This window comes from Pecten maximus, chromosome 6 (genome assembly GCF_902652985.1).
Source record: "Pecten maximus chromosome 6, xPecMax1.1, whole genome shotgun sequence".
NCBI lineage: Eukaryota > Metazoa > Mollusca > Bivalvia > Pectinida > Pectinidae > Pecten > Pecten maximus.
In genome coordinates this window covers 19,431,680-19,455,164 of record NC_047020.1, presented here as the reverse complement: position 1 = coordinate 19,455,164, position 23,485 = coordinate 19,431,680, and the positions used below count along the sequence as shown (strand labels likewise).

Here is a 23,485-nt window from a genome sequence, read left to right as displayed (position 1 = left end):
TTCTACAGAAAATCAAACGAAAATACTGACTGGTCCTTTCCTACAGCATCGAGCCCATTATATAGATAAATCAGCAATGCATGCCGCCCGCCGAGTAATGGCGCATACCAAAACCAATGTGATATATATCTCGTGAAATCTGTCAATTAAAGGACTAATACAGACTCAAACATCAGAAATATTAAATTAATGTATTTTGGAGCCAACCTGAATATACAACACTTTACTTAGCAATGGCATGCTGATTTTTTTTAAAAAAAGAGATAAATTTGCGCCAGCGATAACATTTAATGATAATTGATCGACTTAACCAGTGACAACCATGTAGACTTTCACGTCACCGTCAACAGATCAATATCATATGTAGTATGATTTGTACCATGACGTTGGCTTTATTTTGATGATTTAACGAGTTAAAATGTCTAATTGAAACTTAATTAGGCCTTTAAAATAGAACGGACATATGTAATAGTGTTTTTTTAATAATCAGATCCGCCGTTCCTAACCTGTGAATGGCAATGGCATGATTACTCTTAAGTGCATATTGAATTTAATTTACTCCATTCTTTTTTCCCAAATACAGCCGTTAAAACTCAACTGATCATTTTACTTTAATAAAGCACTAGTCCATTTACATTCATTTTTGAAAACCAATAACACACATTTTCGATTCGTTTTCTTCCAGTATAACATTTTAGGAGGACTGAAGGCTGTATTGCATATGATCACTAATAAGGGTATTTTGATTTGATGAGTATCTTGTTAAAATCTTAACCTCGTCACTATGATAACAGTTGTAATGAACATAGAAAATATCAGACATGTTTCCGTATACTATCATTCGTATAATGTGCAGACTGCACACATAATGTCGACACATAATCTTTTTACCATCTTGGACATGCCAACTAATACTGGGGACACAAATGCTTGTTTAGCAGTAACACGTGTGGCTAGCGAGCATCCATTAGTAAACCTGTCAAATGACACCTTATAATTGTCAAAGGACAATGACGCAGGCCACAATGCACGTTTCGTGATTCCAAAGGGTAGTGCATGCTCGGCTCATGGCTATATAGTTACTATATAGTTTAAATGGTGTAAGCGAACTAGAAAATTACTTAAGAAGCTTAGGAAATACTATAATTGTAATCAATTCAAAATAATGAATACATTTTCATTATGGTTATGTTACATTCTTGGTAATAAAGTGAGTCCTTTGTAAGAGGAAATGCAAAAACGGGGTGTAATTCTTTGAAGTGTTTTTCTTTAATTAGTGAGCGAATGGCATTTTTTATGTAGATAATTTGGGAGTGGTACTTAAAAATATATATACATGTATGAAGTGGGTTTATATTTGATGACAAACGGTGCAAAGTGTGTTCTGTATTTTAGGAACTGTAGTTTGATAGAGAAGAAGGAGATAGTGAAGCTGGTTGAAGTTTTTGGAAGAAATATGTTGAATTTGTGGCTGGAATGACGAATACGGGCTATTTCAGAAGACACATTGAAACTAGTCAGAGTATTGAGGGGTTTCAATATATATTTGGAGAAACGAGTAATAAGTCTGATACTGAGGTTTGAGTTTGTAAGAGAGTGTGAACATAGCGTTACTGTACTTGTGGGGAAAGAGGAGCTTTATTTTAGAAGTGAGTAAATATTTTGTTCCATGTGTAAGATTTCTCCACTGGTAAAATAAACTCCCAGACGAAAATACGTTCACAGCTATATATCCACCATAGTACAGTATACGACTACATGCTGTAAAATACTCCGATAACAGTCCGTCTAACCCGTTAGGAAATAAATTACACTGACATATTTCTATCTTTATGATATCGCCATTATTTGAACAAAACCTGCACCAAGATATTACTGATAGCCGGCAAAAAATATTGCAAATAGAAACCAATCCGACAAACATCTGGTGTTTTCCATACAAAGAAAGTCTTTATTCTCAACACACCGAATATAACGCATTCATCAGAGCCATTTCTGATCAACAGACCCAATAGCCCAAAATACGAACAAAAACGCCAAAGGCAGCGGAGCACGGGCAGAGTCTGGTGCCTTCCGGACAGCACAATGGCAGGGAACTGTTTCCAGCGAGACAATTCCTATTAGAGTATGTATTGGTATAGCGGGGAGTGATTGTCCATTTATTAACAGTTAACTACAATACCGGACAGGCAAGCGGAAACCCGATGCTAAGGAAAGCAACATCTAAATGGCCATTTCTATGACTAACTTAATATGGGTTAGTTAAGCTCTAACTATGTTAGAAGTCAAATTTTCTTGTGCGTCGTGCTGAAGTGTACAAATTGTATTATAGACGCTCCTGCTTAAGCGCGAGATCCAATTTTCTATATATCGTTAATGTAATCTAATTTTCATCTCGCTTAGAATCTGTGGTTACAGAATAGTCCCTGAGAGGTTCCTATCTTTGCATGACGCCATTATGGCTATTTTAGCAAGAAATCTGCAAAAAATACGAATTTGAATTTGATGTTTTTTGTAATCTGTGATAATTGATCTTGCACCTTGATATCCTGTGATGACAAGCATATTCACCGTTTGAGTCTTTATGTTTTTATTAACGTTGTACACGCGATCACACGATTCAAATGAGATGCGCTTTTTGAAAACACGATAATAGGACGATTTGAGATTCTATCTCACGATAGGAGTAAAACGAGACAAAAACTATGGAGGGACAATCAGGTCATATGATGGACGATATCAGAGAAAATAAAAGATTGTACCTAGAAGTCGTTTACCGGGTTGTCTACACGTGTATAAATGACAGGTGATGGTCAATTAACCAAATATCTTGGTGATGGATAATTATAATTACGTCACACAAAACTTCCGAGATTTAAGTTGCTATGTGCTGCCGCAAAGGCGGACATTTCTGTTTCACCTTTGTTTGTCTGAAGTTTATTTGAGGGGAATACACTTCGACTTTCAATTTGTATTCGTTCCCACTTTCTTTGTGTACGGTGTATACACTTATATAAATATAATTCATGGACATACTGGTTCTATGCTTTTTCAGGTATTGCTGGTGAATGCATCTACCCGGACTATTTACAGAGCGGAGTGATCAAGGGCGAATTGCAGCCATGGAAAACAAGAACTTGGTGGATTAATGTTCGAGACAAACCGAGATGGAAAGAACGTGAAGAAATCTATGTAGATGGATCAAATATGTGGTACCAACGTGAAACAGACTATATCCCATGCGAGAAAAAAACTCGCCGCGTTTCTCAAGAAGCGCCTTCCTTTGGAAAGTGTGTTACTCGAACTTTACTATACAATCGGACTTGTTTGATACAAGAAGGTTACAATAAATACAGAATCGTCCAATATACTCCGGGAAGGTATGTATATTTACACAAACAATTCTTAAATAAATAAAACAAAATGAATTCTCATAAACATAGTTACTACACGTACTATGGGATATATCCTTACTCATGGAATTCAACAATAAAGCTGAATCCCATTGCCCCGTTGTATTAGCTCGGTGCCATAAAACCCATCAAAGGTACTTCGGTTTGTTAATTCGGTAAATCGTATTTAGGATACCTAATGAAAAAAGACGACAAATGGTGTATGCACTTTCTCAAAAAACTGTCAACTTTGAAAATTGATATACGTCTAATCTATGCTACAGATAGTCTTAAATGTGATGGTGGACGCGGTAGTGGCGGTGGCGGTGGTGGTTGTGGTAGCTTTAGCGCTAGTAATGCTAGAGACGGTTGTAGTGGTAGTGGTGGACGTAATGGTGATGGCGGCGGTAGTATTAGTGGTGGTGGCGGTAGTATTAGTGGTGGTGGCGGTAGTATTAGTGGTGGTGGCGGTAGTGGCGTCGAAGGTGATGGTGTTTGTTATAGTGGTAGTGTTGATGGTGGTGGTGGTGGTGGTTGTAGTGATGGTAAGATCTTGTCCGCAATCATAAGTTGTTATATATCTAAATCATCTATTGTAGTTTTACTTCTTTAGTATGCAGTTCATATACAATGTGGGAGCCAGAAGTTGGTTCCGAGTTCCGTTTAAATAAACGAAACTTGGAATTTCTGTGTACGTTACGTTTTTTATGAGTACACAATATATCACATATACATCAGTACATAAGTACACAATATGTCTCATGACGGCATGCTATATGTCTTCTGTCTACGATACCTACATTTTGTAAATGACTATGTCTACTTTTGTGTACGTTACTATAACACACAACACATTTAATCAACCTGGATAGGATGAATGGACATAACATCATCTTTATATACCAGTAGGTAATACATATGCTCAAAGTCAAATTAAAACACTAGATTTAAGGGAAATCGCTAAATTTTAAACTTTAATTTTTCATGACCAAATCGCCATTTTTTATGATCGCTACAATTTCCCGCTATACGGTATGTCTACCTTACCTATATCTTCTTCTGTGTACGTTACCTATATCTACTTCTGTATACGTTACTTATATCTACTTCTGTGTACGTTATCTTTATCTACTTCTGTGTACGCTACCTATATCTACTTCTGTGCTTGTTACCTATATCTACTTCTGTGTACGTTACCATTATCTACTTCTGTGTACGTTACCTTTATCTACTTCTGTGTACGTTACCTTTATCTACTTCTGTGTACGTTATCTTTATCTACTTCTATGTACGTTACCTATATCTACTTCTGTGTACGATATCTTTATCTACGTCTGTGTACGTTACCTATGTCTACTTCTGTGTACGTTACTTATATCTACTTCTGTGTACGTTTCCTATATCTAATTCTGTGTACGTTACTTATATCTACTTCTGTGTACGTTACCTTTATCTACTTCTGTGTACGTTACCTTTTTCTACTTCTGTGTACGTTACCTACATTGTATGTCTACTTATGTGTACGTTACCATTATCTACTTCTGTGTACGTTACCTATATCTACTTCTGTGTACGTTTCCTATATCTACTTCTGTGTACGTTACCATTATCTACTTCTGTGTACGTTACCTATATCTACTTCTGTGTACGTTACCTTTATCTACTTCTGTGTACGTTACCTATATCTACTTCTCTGTACGTTACCTTTATCTACTTCTGTGTACGTTACCTTTTATCTACTTCTGTGTACGTTACCTATATCTACGTCTGTGTACGTTACCTATATCTACTTCTCTGTACGTTACCTTTATCTACTTCTGTGTACGTTACCTTTATCTACTTCTGTGTACGTTACCTATATCTACTTCTCTGTACGTTACCTTTATCTACTTCTGTGTACGTTACCTTTTATCTACTTATGTGTACGTTACCTTTATCTACTTCTGTGTACATTACCTTTATCTACTTCTATGTACGTGAACTATATCTACTTCTGTGTACGTTACCTATGTCTACTTCTGTGTACGTTACCTTTATCTACTTCTGTGTACGTTACTTATATCTACTTCTGTGTACGTTACTGTTATCTACTTCTGTGTACGTTACCTTTATCTACTTCTGTGTACGTTACCTTTATCTACTTCTATGTACGTTACTTATATCTACTTCTGTGTACGTTACTTATATCTATTTCTGTGTACGTTACCATTATCTACTTCTGTGTACGTTACCTTTATCTACTTCTGTGTACGTTACCTTTATCTACTTCTATGTACGTTACCTTTATCTACTTCTGTGTACGTTACCTATGTCTACTTCTGTGTACGTTACCTTTATCTACTTCTGTGTACGTTACTTATATCTACTTCTGTGTACGTTACTTATATCTACTTCTGTGTACGTTACTGTTATCTACTTCTGTGTACGCTACCTATATCTACTTCTGTGTACGTTACCTATATCTACTTCTGTGTACGTTACCTATATCTACTTCTGTGTACGTTACCTATATCTACTTCTGTGTACGTTACCTATATGTACTTCTGTCTACGTATCAATGACTTCTTTCCGAAACAAGGAAATATAAACCCTTTTTCGGATTACAATCAATCATCACAACCTTCTAGTACACAAAAACCGGTAAAACAGTTAGTAATTTCTGGTTTCATTGATGTCAATGCCCGAAAGTTATACTCTAGACTCTAACGAGAAGTGATATTAAGTGTCCTTATATCAAGTTAAAGGCGGATCCAAAACTGAATGTAATGTCTTTAATCGTCGTGTAAAGTTTCTTAATTGATGTAGCAGAGTTATTAGCAAAACGCAATTTCCGTTTGCAATCCATACATGATAAATTAATGTTGACAAGGCCGCGTGTTGTTACATCCAGTGTGGTCATTTGCTACTCCGTGTTCATCTGTTAACTCAGATATACATAAACTCTCAGAAGTCTTTGACATCTAGCAGATAACGTATTTCAAAATTCAGTAAAACTCAATCCTCTGTCGACCAGTGCATGTTTTATTTCGATAATGATTGTTAATCGGAGTTTGAGATCCCGTTACCTCACTCAAGGGAGTCATGATGACCTTTTAACCCCTGTGATATAAATCGATAGGTATGTCCATCACGGTGACCTTATAAAACCTTGTGATATAAATTGATATATATATACATCACGATGACCTTATAACCCCTGTGATATAAATCGATAGGTATATACATCACGATTATCTTATAACCCCTGTGATATAAATCGATAGGTATGTACATCACGGTGACCTTATAACCTCTGTGATATAAATCGATAGGTTTGTACATCACGATGACCTTATAAAACCTTGTGATATAAATTGATAGGTATGTACATCACGATGATCTTATAAAACCCTGTGATATAAATTGATATATATATATACATCACGATGACCTTATAACCCCTGTGATATAAATCGATAGGTATGTACATCACGGTGACCTTATAACCTCTGTGATATAAATCGATAGGTATGTACATCACGGTGACCTTATAACCTCTGTGATATAAATCGATAGGTATGTACATCACGGTGACCTTATAACCTCTGTGATATAAATCGATAGGTTTGTACATCACGATGACCTTATAAAACCTTGTGATATAAATTGATAGGTATGTACATCACGATGATCTTATAAAACCCTGTGATATAAATTGATATATATATCCATCACGATGACCTTATAACCCCTGTGATATAAATTGATTAATAGAATCTTTCCCTGTCTTAGGGATGGCGCAAAATATAGTGCCACATTTCGATATTAAGAAAAAATAATAAACGACACTTATAAACTCCAATTCGTGTTTATCAATTCATAAAACACAATATCTTACCCACTATTTCTGTAAAGAGTGTAGATGGATATAGATAGTTAATGATGATCAAATATAGTCCGTCTGGTATCACTGCACCCAACAGGAAAGTAGTTCCGGCTAAACCTGATATGTTCATTGCAGTAATGAACAGTGAAACTATAAGTTTTATCAGATAGACAATTTTTTTTATATTTCAGATGCAAAAACGTAATACATGAAGATGCATCAAAATGCAATCTTTTATGGAATTTTAAAAACCCAGTTCATGTCATGTTTAAAGTACGATCAAAGGTCACATGTTGAAATTTAAATGAAGTCTGTTAAGTCAAGTCTTAAGACGTAAATATACGGTAACGAAGCTGTCTTCAACTCCAGATAAAGAGACTCTCAATCCCCTGAACTCTCGTTCAGCTATCAAACCGCGGAAAGCTAATCAGGGCGCTGATGTTAAAATTGCGTATCTCAGTAAAATGCATGGCACGTTATATACACTGTTTACGTGTTTGTTCAGAGAATAAGAATGTTAAACTCCATTTCTAAGTTAGGGCCCTTGGATATAACATTCAAGCAGATCATTGCTTCCCTAAGATAAATTAGAAATTAAGAGCTACGAGTACTGCTGCTCTTTGAAGTTGTTTAAAGTAAAACAAAATCAATAAACATGAAGCCAAATTACTTGATTTGAACTAGAGGATAGAGCTCTTTCATTAGTGTGCGTAGGGTCAATTTAAATCCGGAAGTGTTAAATGTTGCATAGTTATTTTTAAAATACACGACGCTCATTAAATCGCTAACTCGGTGTGACAAACTATTGCCGGTGATTTCTTGCTGTACCTCAAAGTGAGGACATACAGTAATCATTTTCATTTGCCCGTGCATCCATCCGTACAAAACCTATGTACAATATACCTCACGATCCCCCGGATAAATAAAATCCGTATCCACAGCATGACATCACATCATGAAGTTCTACTACTGAGAAAATTCGTGGCCATCGGTCAAAGATAAAGTCAAATGTCGCACTTGACCACATGATGAAGGGTTGCGGATAGTGGACTTCTTTGTTACTGTATATGTATGTAAGCCCCAACCGACTTTACGACATTTTACTTTACCTTTGACAGATAACCACTAACGTTTACTAAGTAGTATAGACCAATACTGTTATGTTGTACTGAATTTATCAATTACTTACAATACACAATATCAATAACATTTGAAATACACTAAAGTGTTGATGCTCTTATTTCTGTATAGACTTTTACAGATACATTGTTAAATGTTCCCTCCAATTATTAGTTCTATCTATTGTATTTTAATGGTATCTATTTCACATCCCAGGGTATATGTGACCTTTATCCGAATTCCTTATATGCTTCAATATCATTCATAGCGAGATTGTATGACATCGACGTCAATACATGTGTTCCTTTATGTTGACTTTTCATACCTTTTCGAAAGCGTGCTGCTAGTGTAATCACAAACAAGTAATTCAGCACTGTTACTGATTTAGAGATTTTTGGAATGTCGTAGTGTATCTATACTTATATATAACCAGAAAACAAAACAATTAAAAGGTTAATAGATAAATAAATCAGTAAATAAATAAGAAATAAATAATATAAATAGTAGATTTGATTATTAGAATTAAATATATATATAAAAAAAAACAGTGTATTTCATTAAAATGCGTACATGTTAGGATGGTTTCTTTGTGCCTAAGGATAACAAAAAAACATCACGTATTTCAATATGAATCTCCATAAACCACTTCTTCAATCTTCAGTAAATTTGAAAGGAAACACACATCCCCAGCGTCGAGTAGAGCCGCAAGATAACTAGATAAAGCATGTCGGATCTTGATCACAAAGTGCAGAGCTCTTGGCGATGGACTGGGTATTGTATTTAACGGTTTTCAATACCTATTTACAAACTTACATTTCTTCGATTTTAAAGATGTTTCCTTTTTCTTATGTTTATATGTATTGATACATTCCAAATACAATTTATTTGTTTTCGTTTAACCCAATATTTCAATTTCAATTAAGATTTATATTTCAATATAGTTTGTTTCTAACACGTGTAAAGCATATGAAATAAAATCGTTAGTGCACAAGGATGAGAAAGGCTATCAATCTATCAGTACTACATGCCGGCCTACATAATGGATATAAATGGTGTAACGCTGACATATCGACTGTTCGTTTATGGAGTTCGTTTCAAAATGAAGTAAAAATAGATATTACCTTTCGAAATTGACAATACTTTCGTTATCTTAACAAACAATGATGACCATATCAATCCAGGATTGCACGAAATTCACACAAGGTATTAACACAAGGTATTAACACAAGGTACTAACACAATGTATTAACACAAGGTATTAACACAAGGTATTAACAAAAGGTATTAACAAAAGGTATTAACACAAGGTATTCACACAAGGTATTAACACAAGGTATTAACACAAGGTATTAACAAAAGGTATTAACACAAGGTATTCACACCAGGTATTAACACAAGGTATTCACACAAGGTATTAACACAAGGTATTCACACAAGGTATCCACACACGGTATTAACAAAAGGTATTAACACAATGTATTAACAAAAGGTATTAACACAAGGTATTAACACAAGGTATTCACACAAGGTATTAACACAAGGTATTAACAAATTTAGATTGGATTGCGACAATGGAGAAAGCTCAAAATAAGTCCAAAAGAAGTGTAACAGTTTAGATGAAAAGGTGTTATATTCCCGTTACTCAAAACATATGGAAAATTTGAGTATTGGATTTCTAAAGAATACCAGTATATTCTGAACCGTATTATTATCCAGATGAATTATGATTTATGAATATCACATTATCTTTAATAACAGTAATGTTTTATCAACAAAGCTTCCTTTTAATTCCAATAAACAATATACATGAAGTGAACCGGTTGCTGTAAAGATCAAAACCACGATTCACCTCATCAGGGTTTAAACAGAAATATGTCAAATCCTATATATCATATTTAGATTACAGTAATGTTCGGGATCATGCCAATCTAGGATTGACATAAAGGAGCAAGCACATAGCCATGTACACTACCACAAATGTGCAGACGATAGACTGATAGACCAATGCCGTAGAAAGATGTGTATCGGTGGATGAATCAGAGCAAACATCGATCGCTCCTACATTGCCAAGCTGGTTGTGATCGTGGTTTCTCAATATAACCCTCTTAACCCAGCCTTCTAAAACAACACTCGAAGTAAATTGGATTTTTGTATTGGATTTTTTGTTTCTGAATGGAAATGAAAAAAAACTGGCCGATCCTGTTGCAGGATTAACACTGTCAACTACTATTTAACGTATAGAATCCGTTGAATGCTCCGACCAGTGTCGACAGGTGATCGCTGTCGGAATCACTTCCCCTTAATCTAACATCAATGTGTAAAAAATTCGGAGCAGATTAAACGTTTAGATATTTGTTTATTTATATACAAGTCATTAATCTTTGGAATAGAACCCTCGATAAAAGAGAGTGCGAGGTCAGAGGGTTCTAATTTAAAGGATTGACATAGAAGTCTGCATTGTAAAAGTGTACATAACGCGTCTGTAGAGTTCGCCGTTGTTATTGGTTAGATTATGGTACTGTTTACCTTAGTTTTATATGATAGCAAAGATGCCATTGAATTCTTACGAATTCCTTAATTTACTTTTCGTGTAAAATGCTTATCTATGAAAAAGATAGGTTATATGGCCATGTCTGAGGCCATTTGTAATTGAGGGAATACCAATTAATTCATATATAAAGTTCATTATATAGCCACCCACACAAGGACAGATTGTTAGGACTGGCAAATTAGTCAGGTGATATTTCTTGTGTTATCGCCGGAAAAAGATAAGCCTACGATTTTATTTTGTTAAATTTGATCGAGTACAGGAAATTGTCTTCAAACAGCTGTTTAAGTAATGCCTGTTAAAGCCAAGCGCTATCACGGCGATGTCACCTTAGCTTGACTAAAATCCTTATTTTCTGAGTGTATATATGCAATGCTGGTGCACGCTTTATACTTTTCAATGGTGATTGATGGTATATCAAAGTCTGTTGATATTTGATCATTTTGTATTGTTAAAGTAATTCATTTCCACATAAACAGCCATCGCCAACATGACCACGAAGGGAGCTTGGATTAAATGTCATTGAGTTTGCATTGGCAATACAATTTGCAATACATTTGGTAGATTTCTGGCTCGAATACGTTGGTAAAACTCAATTGAAACCTCTGTCAAACGTTATATTCGTACAAGGTGTTTTAATAGAATTGCGTTTAATTTACATTCCTTCTACCCTGTATACGGGTATTTGTAAACAATGCAGTGCTTTCTTTAACCTCCACTAGGTTGCTTTGTTTTACATTTCTATTATAAAATTGCACGCACGCACGCACGCACGCACGCACGCACGCACGCACGCACCCACGCACGCACGCACGCACGCACGCACGCACGCACGCACGCACGCAAGCACGCACGCACGCACGCACGCACGCACGCACCCTAGACAAGCGGAGACAGTGTAGAGCATGGTGAGCGATGAAGGTGTCTTGTTTTTGTTGTGATGATAAGTCCGAAGGAAAACCCGTTTTTTTTTTCGTAACATGAACACTAAATTGAGTTTATAATACAAAACGCAGTAATAGTATAACACAAAAACAAATGCACGCAAAAATAGGCCCGACAAACACATGCATCATGTAAGCAAAGCGTGTGGACGTCATGTAAGTGAAAACAAAACGGATACAGATTTGTAAGTGAAAACAAAACGGATACAGATTTGTAAGTGAGAACAAAACGGATACAGATTTGTAAGTGAAAACAAAACGGATACAGATTCAATACCAAGACAAGGTAAATACACATTATATTCTGAAACGCTTTCATGGTGGTGCGATTAGGTATAGATTATAGTTGTCACGTTAGTAAGTGTAATGTCGGGTCAGTAAGTGTAATGTCGGGTTAGTAAGTGTAATGTCACGTTAGTAAGTGTAATGTCGGGTCAGTAAGTGTAATGACGGGTCAGTAAGTGTAATGTCTGGTCAGTAAGTGTAATGTCACGTTAGTAAGTGTAATGTCGGGTCAGTAAGTGTAATGTCGGGTCAGTAAGTGTAATGTCGGGTCAGTAAGTGTAATGTCACGTTAGTAAGTGTAATGTCGGGTCAGTAAGTGTAATGTCCGGTCAGTAAGTGTTATGTCGGGTCAGTAAGTGTAATGTCGGGTCAGTAAGTGTAATGTCGGGTCAGTAAGTGTAATGTCTGGTCAGTAAGTGTAATGTCACGTTAGTAAGTGTAATGTCGGGTCAGTAAATGTAATTTCGGGTCAGTAAGTGTAATATCGGGTCAGTAAGTGTAATGTCAAGTCAGTAAGTGTAATGTCGGATCAGTAAGTGTAATGTCGGGTCAGTAAGTGTAATTTCGAGCATTCATTATTACGAACCTTCAGGAAGCAAGGCAAATTACTCGTTTAACTCGAACGAGACGGCCTTCTTTGGACGGCTGCATCTTTTCTTCTGATTGCCAATATTATTTGTCTTTTCGACTTTACTGTCTTGTTGTCATTTTCACATATTTCTTGCTGATTCCATTTGTTGTGTCCAATTAGCTTATCGTTAAGATGTCTCTCCATGCCGAACACCGTCCATGATTTTGTTTCGTTGATGAATTACAGCTTGTATTGAGTCGTAACCGAGGATTAATTTTCGTACTTTGGTTGATGCTATAATGTCAAATACTTTCTCTTAAAAGAACATTGGGTTATCTTTGTACTTTGAGTGTCGTAATAGGGAAAATTTATAACTTGTGCTATTTTGAAAAAAAAAAGGTTTTCTATTTACTTTTACTTTAAAATCACGCCCTTTCATATGCTAGCAATTAAAATTAACAAACGTTACGTCTATGATCTGAACGTTATCTACTGGTATTCCATTGTTCCAAGTTGATTGTCCCTTTATCTTTTGTTTCATACCGGAAATTAAATTTGTAGCTGACTATAGCTTGGATTACGAATAAAATTGGTCGACTCTTTCAATTACGGTTAGGCTGTGACATTTGAATGTCAAAGACATCAGCAAAAGGTTGATTAAACCAATCTCTGCCTTGATTAAAACAAAGCCTATTTATTGCTCACAGCTTTTTATCTTAGAATCGCAATATTCAAACAGCGTTTTAAATTGAAATATCAACAAAAAGAAAATTTGTATCCTCTAATTGCATACCACTTTTTGTGTATTCGCACAGCGTACATTTTATTGTGCAATGCTTTTTGTGCATAATGTTTTCTATGTATACTCGATAGTCAGATTAAATTATATATTTTCAAAGTGTTAATTAGAGAACAGTATCATGTCCAGCTGTCCACAAATTTCCGGATGATAGATTTAGGAACGAGGATTTAGGATTTTATGACATTTGGTCAAGATGTTCAGTTAACTAAATTACCTGCTGAGAGATCAAGGTTACTTGGTCAAAGGTTCAAGTCAAATTTTGTAGCTTTTCACAAATGAACTATTTGTTATGTATATTATAAAACAAAGTGGGTAGGAATTTAACAAAGAGTCAACTGGCCAAAGGTCAAGGTCATGGGGCCATCGGACCAAGTCTTAATTGCGTAGCGTATTATTTTTTAATATTTTGTTATGAAATTTTAAAGAAAACAATGGTTGGAATTGAACAATGAACAAACTTACGGAAAGGTCAGGTTCTTAAAGTTAAAGGTCAAGTTCAAATTATGTATATATTTTTACTCATTAAAAATACGTTATAACCTTATAAAGCAACGTTTGTCCGAATACAATAAGAAAATGCATTGACCAAAGTCAAGGTCCTGATTAAAGGTCAATACCATTTGATTCTACAAATGAAGGACAAAAGGTATCTCTGACAATGACTCTGACTTTTTAGTGGAAGGTTTTCAAGGTTTGAATATACAAAGTTAATAAATGAGTATCAGTACCAGTATATATATGTATGTTAGCCCAGAGGATATAAAGGCGGAAGGAATAGCACTGTGGTAACATCAGCACACATGTCTAATGTATATTCTGTTTCCTTTGCGATTGATTTTGAGGGCTTTATCTGTAATGTCAAACCCAGTAATATGGACATTTGATGATTATTGGTCATATAAAGCCATACAGTCTGCTGACCTGTCAGTGTTCTAGTTGTTTGTGATTTTCTTCCATTTATATATAATCTTTACAACATTGTGGAGATGAAATGTTTTGAGGAAATATCTTGAAGATGTCCGCAACAATGCACATTAATGTAGGTAACTAGTTCAAGAAATATATTATATTTATCTGAAATCGAAGACAAAATCTATCTAAAATTTTGCGCGGCTGATATTTTACTGTTGTCGGAAGTAGATTTTAGGTGTTGAATTTCGTTCAACACCGATTTTTGTCATTTCTATATATTTGTGTATACATCAAGCATACACTAATAATTATCGATATACAAATCATTTATTATTTTGTTATTTTTCAGTTAAAGAACGTAGCAAAATAAACTCAACTGTGAATATTTCCAACGTTAACAGTTTATGAACCTGATGATAAACGCGTGAAATGATGTATTTTATAACGCAATGTTGTGTAACCTATCAAATTGTAAACGTATGCGTGCGTTATGTTCGTTTCAGTATGCCAACTATGAAATCCTGGACATTAACACTAATCAATTGAAAAACCAATCAGATATTGTTTACAGTAGATCCTTTGTGTATTTATCAACGTTGCAAAAGCCGTAAAAAATGATCAGATTGTATTATGTTTATCAAAAACGATGGACTTGTTGTTTGCAATTGATGTGGTAGCGTTTATTGTATGCTTGTGTAGTTTCCCTTATCAACCCAAATATAATTGTCTTTCACCAAACTCTCATCATTATGGACTTGACATTTTCAGATATTAGATACAACTCCCCGTGAATCAAATCTTCTAAATAAGATTCCTAAATAAGGAAACTAAAAAGTTTTTAATAATTACATACTATTGTTAATAGAGTGTATTAGTGACATGAACAAATAAAGGCCGGGTGTATGACACGATAAGATATAATACATTATACATATTTGACATGCACAAATATAGCATCACTTTTATGAGATTAAAATTATTTCTGCTGTTTACGTTATCAGTAGCGCAATAACATGACCAATCAAACCAAATACCAATATCGGGAAACCAATGACGCTATTTCGTAACAAAAGCCACTTTATACTCCTACGATAATGTCAAATCAGAATTCCAAGAAACTGAAATGGGACACTGGACTTGAATCTTTTTTAACATTTAAGAATATGATCTTTAAAAATTCAATTTGTCGAAATAATGTTTGACCTTGCAACTATCGATCTGTATACATGTATGTATCATGTACTAAAATACAATGGCGCTCTGTATCAAAAGTACTACAATTACAAACATCGGGTCGATGGAGACCTTTAGCCCTTTCTATTAGAATGCAATGATCTGATGCTATTAGTTTCTATCCATATTGCAGATGTTATGTATTTTAAATTCCTATTTAACATGTTCATACAGACATGTGTTGCAATTAATTTTCTTTCTTTTTCTATCTCATTGCAAAAAGGTCCCCAGTGTATATATGTATGATGTACATCAAAAGAAGTGATACCGTTATACAGACATTTCAAGGTAAGTGACAGATGTTGTACGTCATCTGTTTTATATAAAAATGTACTTAAGGTAACACAAATGAACTGACTACACTAGTTTATCGTTACTTTTATTTGGCACAGCTAACAAACGCATGGATAGGCCAAATATTACAAAGAATGAGTGTTTTGCTAAACAAATTTGGTAGTAAGTATGAAAAATTTAGAGTTGGCAAAATTGACAAAGCTCACAAAATAGTACATACATGAATATGTAGTCAAAATATTACTTTGCTTCCTGTCTCTCCACATGCCCTCTTCCCACTTTCTCGCATAGTTTGCGTTAAATAACCCTTTCATGTGTTATTTCTTTTTCTTATAACAACTTTCTATACAATTAAATTGTCACTGATTGATAATTGGCTTGATGCTAATTCGAAATAATGATAATTCCACAATAATGGGAGAATCTGTATTATATATTACGACGATCACATTAACTAGTACTGATTTTAAGGAATACAACTATTTTAAAACAATAATAAAAGTAAACACTTAATGGAATATTTCTCTGTGTGTTTCCCAAAGCAGAAAACACTACAGTAATTGCAATTGTAAAGCTAGCATAATTATGACCCAATTTTCATAATACTTACAATGCTAATACGGAAACGGTGGAGGTATTTATATTATAATTCAATACAAAATGAATGCGATATTTGCTCAAGGGTAAACGGAGCATGATTTTTGATGGAACATTATTTTTAAACAATATGATAGCCCGGGATAGAGCGAGAGGAGTTAAAACCTTTCGCATTGTTCATACGTGTACGTCTGTCTGCATTTTCTTTTTCGGATATCGGGCATAAATAATTGCACTGTTCGGATTTTGATTTGCTGACGATAGGCCCGGGTTCGACTCCCGTTATCAAAAGCAGCATTCATCCGGCATCTAAATAATTTCTTCAGATCGGTTAATATAATGATAGTGTTTATGAATAGGACAATCCTTTTTAGATAAGCCTAATGTCTGTATTAAAGATTTGAGTGTTATTTCAACAAGGGAATGCGTTTTTATGGATAGGACAGCCCTTTTAAAACAAACCTTATGTTTGCGTTAAATGCGCTTTTTCTTTTGAGTGTAAAATAAACAAGGAAAATAGTTATTTAAGAGAATTTTTTGCTTTATCAAAAACAAATCTTTCTAAATGTCATTGCCATACCTGTGTTACTATATTGTAAATTGATATGTTATTATGGGACTTACGTTCTGCCACAAAGTTATGCATCCTTACAAAACAACCACAATCACCACGTGTGAAGGAAAGTACCTCCAGCTTAATATTTCTATTGTGTATACGATATTTGCAACATAATATGTTATGCCTTATTATGATGAGAGGTCATAATCCATAACCATTGACACTACCCTAATTTTATATGGCATGCCGATATCGTGTCCGTAACTCACTAAAATATATCCCTAGACTTTGAACATGCAACATGTTTAAGGCTAGAAAGAGTCAGCTTTTCAAAACATTAAGTATGTTTTAAACGTTAACTTCATAACTTATTATCTTTTTTAAAATCGTTTTTACCGCTATTCAGTTATAGTGATTGTGTATTTTATATATGATTTATTTCTTTTTAATTCTAAATTAGGTTTTATGCCGTTTTCTGCAAATAAAAAACAATATAAGTACTTAACCCATTCTCTATTAGTCTCTGCATCACTACTTCATGTACGTCATGTACTAATCAAACATTCAAGATTGGTGAACAACACTGTTGTCTAATCCATATGAAGTAATTATTTCTGTAACTTAATTTGTGATTAATTTGTAGCTTTCTTACCAATTAAAAGAAAAAATTCTATAGATAAATGGTAATTTGTTTTTAGTTATTCTATAACAAATGTGTATTTCCTTCCTTCGGTAATTAAGGACACACCGATCTTCAAGACAAAAATAGGATTTTTGTTCTTCCAATTTATACTCTATCTGAGGTTTCCAAATGACAAGAAGATTGATTAAACAGAAATTGCTTTAGCAGTCTGAAACTCCTTTAATTTTGAATGGTATGGTTGTAACTAAAATAATCTTGCGTTGGAGATTTGTTCCTCATTCGATAGAGAATTGACTCCCGTTTCTCTTTCATTCTAGAGATATTTATATTACCTTACAATGTGCCAATGCACAATTATAAAAATAGCTATATTTCACCGTTATTACAATTATATGAACAATGCAATTAAGTAAATATAATTTATTTAGAAACTTATTTTCAATTTGCTTACTTACGTGTAAGTAACACACAGGTACAAGGACCCTAAACTATTACAGATACAGAAATATTGGCATGCTACCGACAAGGGAGAACGTCCCGACATAACTGATTTATGCAATATTACTACCTTATGTTAAGCACTGAAGCACTGCTATAATTCGTTGATGTTTTGCATTTTGAATTTTGAAAATTCTAAAAACGTTATATGCCTTAAGGTATAGAACTTATATAACCATGAACGAGGGAATTGCTGTATATTAACCAATACACCTATACCAAAAAGGATACCGAATCAATACAATAAAAGGTTGTAAATCACTTTGCTAAATACACACAACACATCAGCACCGTGCGATATAGGCTGAGAATTGAAATGTACAGCCACAAATAGATTTAAACGATCTCGCAGTAATGCTAAGCGCCTAAAGTGTTGCAACCCAAAACAGGGAACGCCAAGTACATGACTGCATAGTCGTGAAGTATTTCACTACAAATTAAACACGTCAATTAAATCATAAAATTAAAACGTGAAATGCATGTTACAATAACCTTAGGAACTAATTGCAACTAACCGTGTATACCACTTGGAGTGTACAACAAAACTATCGGGAGACAATGAGTGTACTGAAATTGCGGCTAGCTGTTTCGGAAGCTAACTTCTGTTCAACGACGACAAAAACAAAACTGTACTTATTATATCAAATGAAATTGTCGTTTTTAATATATCCGCGTTTTTGTGGCTGTTAAAAAAACTAATGTAAAGATCTTTCTCTGATAATCAAAATTTGAAATTCCACACCCACACTATCTAACAGATAGTCTGTTTTAACGGTACTTTCCTTTTGTTTTACTAGTTGTGTTGTTAGGGGGTTTGGACAGTCGAATTCGTAGTTTTAATGAAACATTTCATAATTATTTGATCAAATCATATTTCACGACGAAGAGGTAAACCAAATATTTGATATTCAACTCTAGCTAGTTTTGAACTAGATATATGAGAGGAAATCAAGGGGACTGCAGTTTTGCTTCTTCCTGACAACGCATCTGATTTTAGTCCATATGCTGTGGCACGATGGGAAATCACGTGGTCTGAGGATACGAACTCAAAATGGCAGCCACCAGTAAAGAAAGCATAAAATCATGTAAGGCACTGACAATACTCAAAATAGTGGCGAGCATATGCTTTACTATAATCTAGACATATACATTTCTCATGTGTGCTGGAGTAGTCCGTAGATTTCCGTAACATTCTGACCAAAATTTCGAATTGGGGCGATTCTCGCGAACGGTAAACTTTGGTAAGAATTTTATTGAAAACTACGGGCTGTTCCAGCACATATGGATATGTTTAGATTATATTTTAACATATGTTCGCAACTATAACAAATCTTTGCAATGAGCATTACCTCATTTTATGCTAACTGCAATGGTGGCCCCCGTTTTGTGTGTGCATCTTTAGACTACATGATTACCCACCGTGTGTAAATGCCACAAAGGTCATTCACAACAACAATCCGTGTCAGAAATTGAGGGAAATGTATTGATGTTCTAAAGTTAATCCCCAGAATGATGTGGCATATGCATGTACGTTCGACTTTAATTTCCTATTTTAGTGTTGGATTAGACGGCAATATCCGAAAAACAACTTAAGCATGGGATATATTTTTTTTGACAACGGCAGCAGATTTTTTCTTTTGAGAAAGATATATGAACAAACGTCACCTTTCAAAAACGTTTTAAATGGGCAATTCAAAAGTTTTTGTCAGACATAGACAAATCTGCGTCATTCTCTGATACCACATGTCAATTTTGATTGTTCTGAATGTTTTCACAATCAATTACAATTCTCAAGTTATCAGTCGGAACCTCCTGTCAGACACATTATTATACACAATAATGGTAACTATACTCACTTTTACAACAATTGCGAACTAGGTTATATCGGCTCATATCTATCACGTGTGTTGACTCGAGTGGAAGCGAGCTAGGGGTCTAACTGTGGGAGGAAACCCGAATACCCGGAGAAAAATCTTGGTCGAGCAGGTAACCCCTTACCTTTTCACGTCAGATCAGCGAATTGAACCCTGGCCACCTAGGTGAAAAGCAAGCGAACTACCCATGTGTCACTTGACCACCCTACGTTGTTATACACAATAAATCATCTGTATTGTAAAAAATTCTATTGCATGGTATATGAGATGCTTTGTCGTGTACTTTTTGTACAACATTGTATCGATGAAATGAATGCTTTGTCGTTTGTATTTGTCCAACATTTTGTTGTACATGTATGAAATAAACGATATTGGTAAAATTTATACATACTGGAAATATATGGATTATTGAATCTGCTTTCAACAAAAGTGTAACCCTACAGGTAGTGAAGGCAGAAGAAGGAGGAAGACGAAGCTGCAGTTTTCTTCTTTTTATTCTTCTTTGATCGTATAGTTTTTAGTACTTTGCTCTCTGTCTGTCTGTCTGTCTGTCTGTCTGTCTGTCTGTCTCTCTCTCTCTCTCTCTCTCTCTCTCTCTCTCTCTCTCTCTCTCTCTCTCTCTCTCTCTCTCTCTCTCTCTCTCTCTCTCTCTCATGTCCCATGTGGTAACCCAGGCCTCTTTGACTAACGGTCTACTAGACTGGCAACCTGTCTAGTCTGATGGTTCTGACCGAAGTGACGGGTGTTGTAGCCCTTCGGTTTTTATACACAATGCACACGTGTTGGTGGAATTCCGTGGAATTTGATGGATGACCCGAAATGACCAGAGCTGTCACACAATTACTAATTTTGAATCCGATCCCAGACATTCTGGAATCGAGCTAGTGAAACGAAAACAAAAAAGGCTTACATAACGCCCTAGTTGGTAACAGATGAACTGGTACCGTCAACCCATCGTAAACAAACAGCTTGCACAATTTTGTTAAAATAATATTCTGACCAACACGTGTTATTCTATAACGTTCTATCACGGTAACACGCAATTTCCTAATTATTAAACTATGCACTGACCTCCATGTATGTACATCGAATTACGCAATGTACTCCGTGCCTCTAGGCCTGTATACACAGTGCATAACAATTGATAAGTATTACATTAAAAATAACAACGTTTATTACATTTTTACCAGTGAAATATCAAAAATTATTCATTCTATAAAAGTGATATTTTTCACTAGTGAAGAATATCATATTTTTCACTAGTGAAAAATATCACTTTTGCTGATTTGACCAATCAAATTAATGATTAGAAAATACCAAAATAATTGACCAATCAGAAAGCCCGACATATTTCTCAGCACCTGGACAGGGGGAACTACATTTTTTGTTTACAAATTATCGCTGTAGGCCTAGTTAGCATACGGGGTAGGTTTTTCGTTGATATAAAATGTAATAAACAGAATATCTAACAGTGTCTTCAGTAATACCAAATATATTTCACTCGTGTGGCTAATATTTAGATATTTTTCACTCGTGCTGCGCACTCGTGAAAAATATCAAAATATTAGCCCCACTCGTGAAATATATTTGGTATTACTGAAGACACTGTTAGATATCCTCTATATCTTATATAATTCTATCATACACAGCACTAAAACATAGCCTATCTAATTAAAAGATATAACTTTGATTATTTTTATCCAACACATCGACCCCCAGCATATATTTAATATACACACTATGTATAACTAACATATCTAACTTGATTATAATCCTACATCGTATATAATTATATTGGCATACATAAACATTCAAGGGCCGATAACCCTTCATATACAGTCACGGGCTGATAACCCTCATGGGGTTACAAAAGTTAAAACAACAGTATTATGTACCTCAACGACTAAATTACATGTACACTTATTTTACATAAAAAGGTAACCTGGTTGTTTTATTTGTTTTATTCGTATATGTATCTATATAACGACGATAATGCAAAGCCATACAGTTTTACCGAATGAACAAGAATTGATTTCCAGGATGTCTGGTGAAATCTAGTTTACAGCATACAATATAATTTGTTTGCTAGTATGATGAATGCAGCTGTGTTGACAACCTTTAATCCTACAAAAATGACCGAAACAATGAAGTTTTCCTCCAGTATCATTTTAAATAAACGTACATGCTCAATTTTCATTTTGACTTAATCTAGACAAAAATTGATATAAATGTAATTTGTTATATAAGATGATGCTTGTGTTATTCCTTTGTGTAAACTGAAACGATATCATTTGTACTTTTGTTAACATTCATTTATCAACATCAGTCACTATTGTGATGAATTTATGTATAGTTCCTGGTCTAATATCGAACGGCATGCAAAACTTTACCCACACCGTACCATACTGCTATAGGTTTTCATTTATATCAGAAATACAGACATTTCTTGATAAAGCACCATAATTGACAAAGATACATTTTGGCGTAAAAGTGAGGTTTGGTATTGTATCAACAGACGCGTTTAGGCACGTGATGTTGATGAAAAGAAACGGGAACGTCTGGGTCTAGATATGCCTAAATAGTAACTGTATCCAGACGTTTATATTAAATAGAGGATCTAACATGAGTGGCTATGTTATTTGGATTTTATTAAGCGCGTTCTATAATTTGATATTCCAATCGTTATCTCCTATGGTATATCACATTATTGAACAAGTTTTAATCGGCCGTGATTGTTATAAGTTTACGTCTATGATTCGTCGCGGATGTTTTTTTCTCTGCATGTAAGTATTTTTGTATCTTGATTAACACTGACATTATAGCATATTTTGAAATCTTAGAGTACCATTCCTTACGGTTTGATGTAAAATCCATCCATCCATCCATCCATCCATTTTGCTATGTATAGTTCAAAATAATTTGATAAAATCAAATTTTACACGAATGGGATAGTTATCAGTACACTAATGGTGTCGTTAATCCATACTACCTACACTGAAATTCTTTAGAAATTTACATGGTGGTAACTACAACAGAGTTTTCAAACTTTCAAACAAATATCAACGTTTAAAATTGACAAATAAAAACATTTACAAATTGATCGAATTACAAAATATAAACAAAATATAACATATTAGTTATCTTATTTAGTACCTTTGTTATAATGAATATAATACTACATATGTACCATATCGTCTATTCTTACTGTGTAATAAGGATAGCTTGGTATCAACTGTGTCCGACTTCAGTTGTCCATAGTAACACAGCAAACGTTGCCAAAAAAGCCAATATAGTGAAAATGAGTATTTGTCTGAACTTTCAATTCCGACTCGACTGCTGTGATAACATT

At 34.6% G+C, this 23,485-nt stretch overlaps 1 protein-coding gene across 1 annotated transcript in view; it reads left to right on the top strand.

The window, feature by feature from the left end:
• The window catches only part of LOC117329164, a 43,717-nt gene that overhangs the window by 5,084 nt on the left and 15,148 nt on the right, over positions 1 to 23,485 (top strand). Inside the window, exons 2-3 of the mRNA XM_033886920.1 lie at positions 3,056 to 3,380; positions 15,895 to 15,959. Coding sequence (XP_033742811.1) covers positions 3,056 to 3,380; positions 15,895 to 15,959 — 390 coding nt within the window. The remainder of the gene's footprint in view (positions 1 to 3,055; positions 3,381 to 15,894; positions 15,960 to 23,485) is intronic.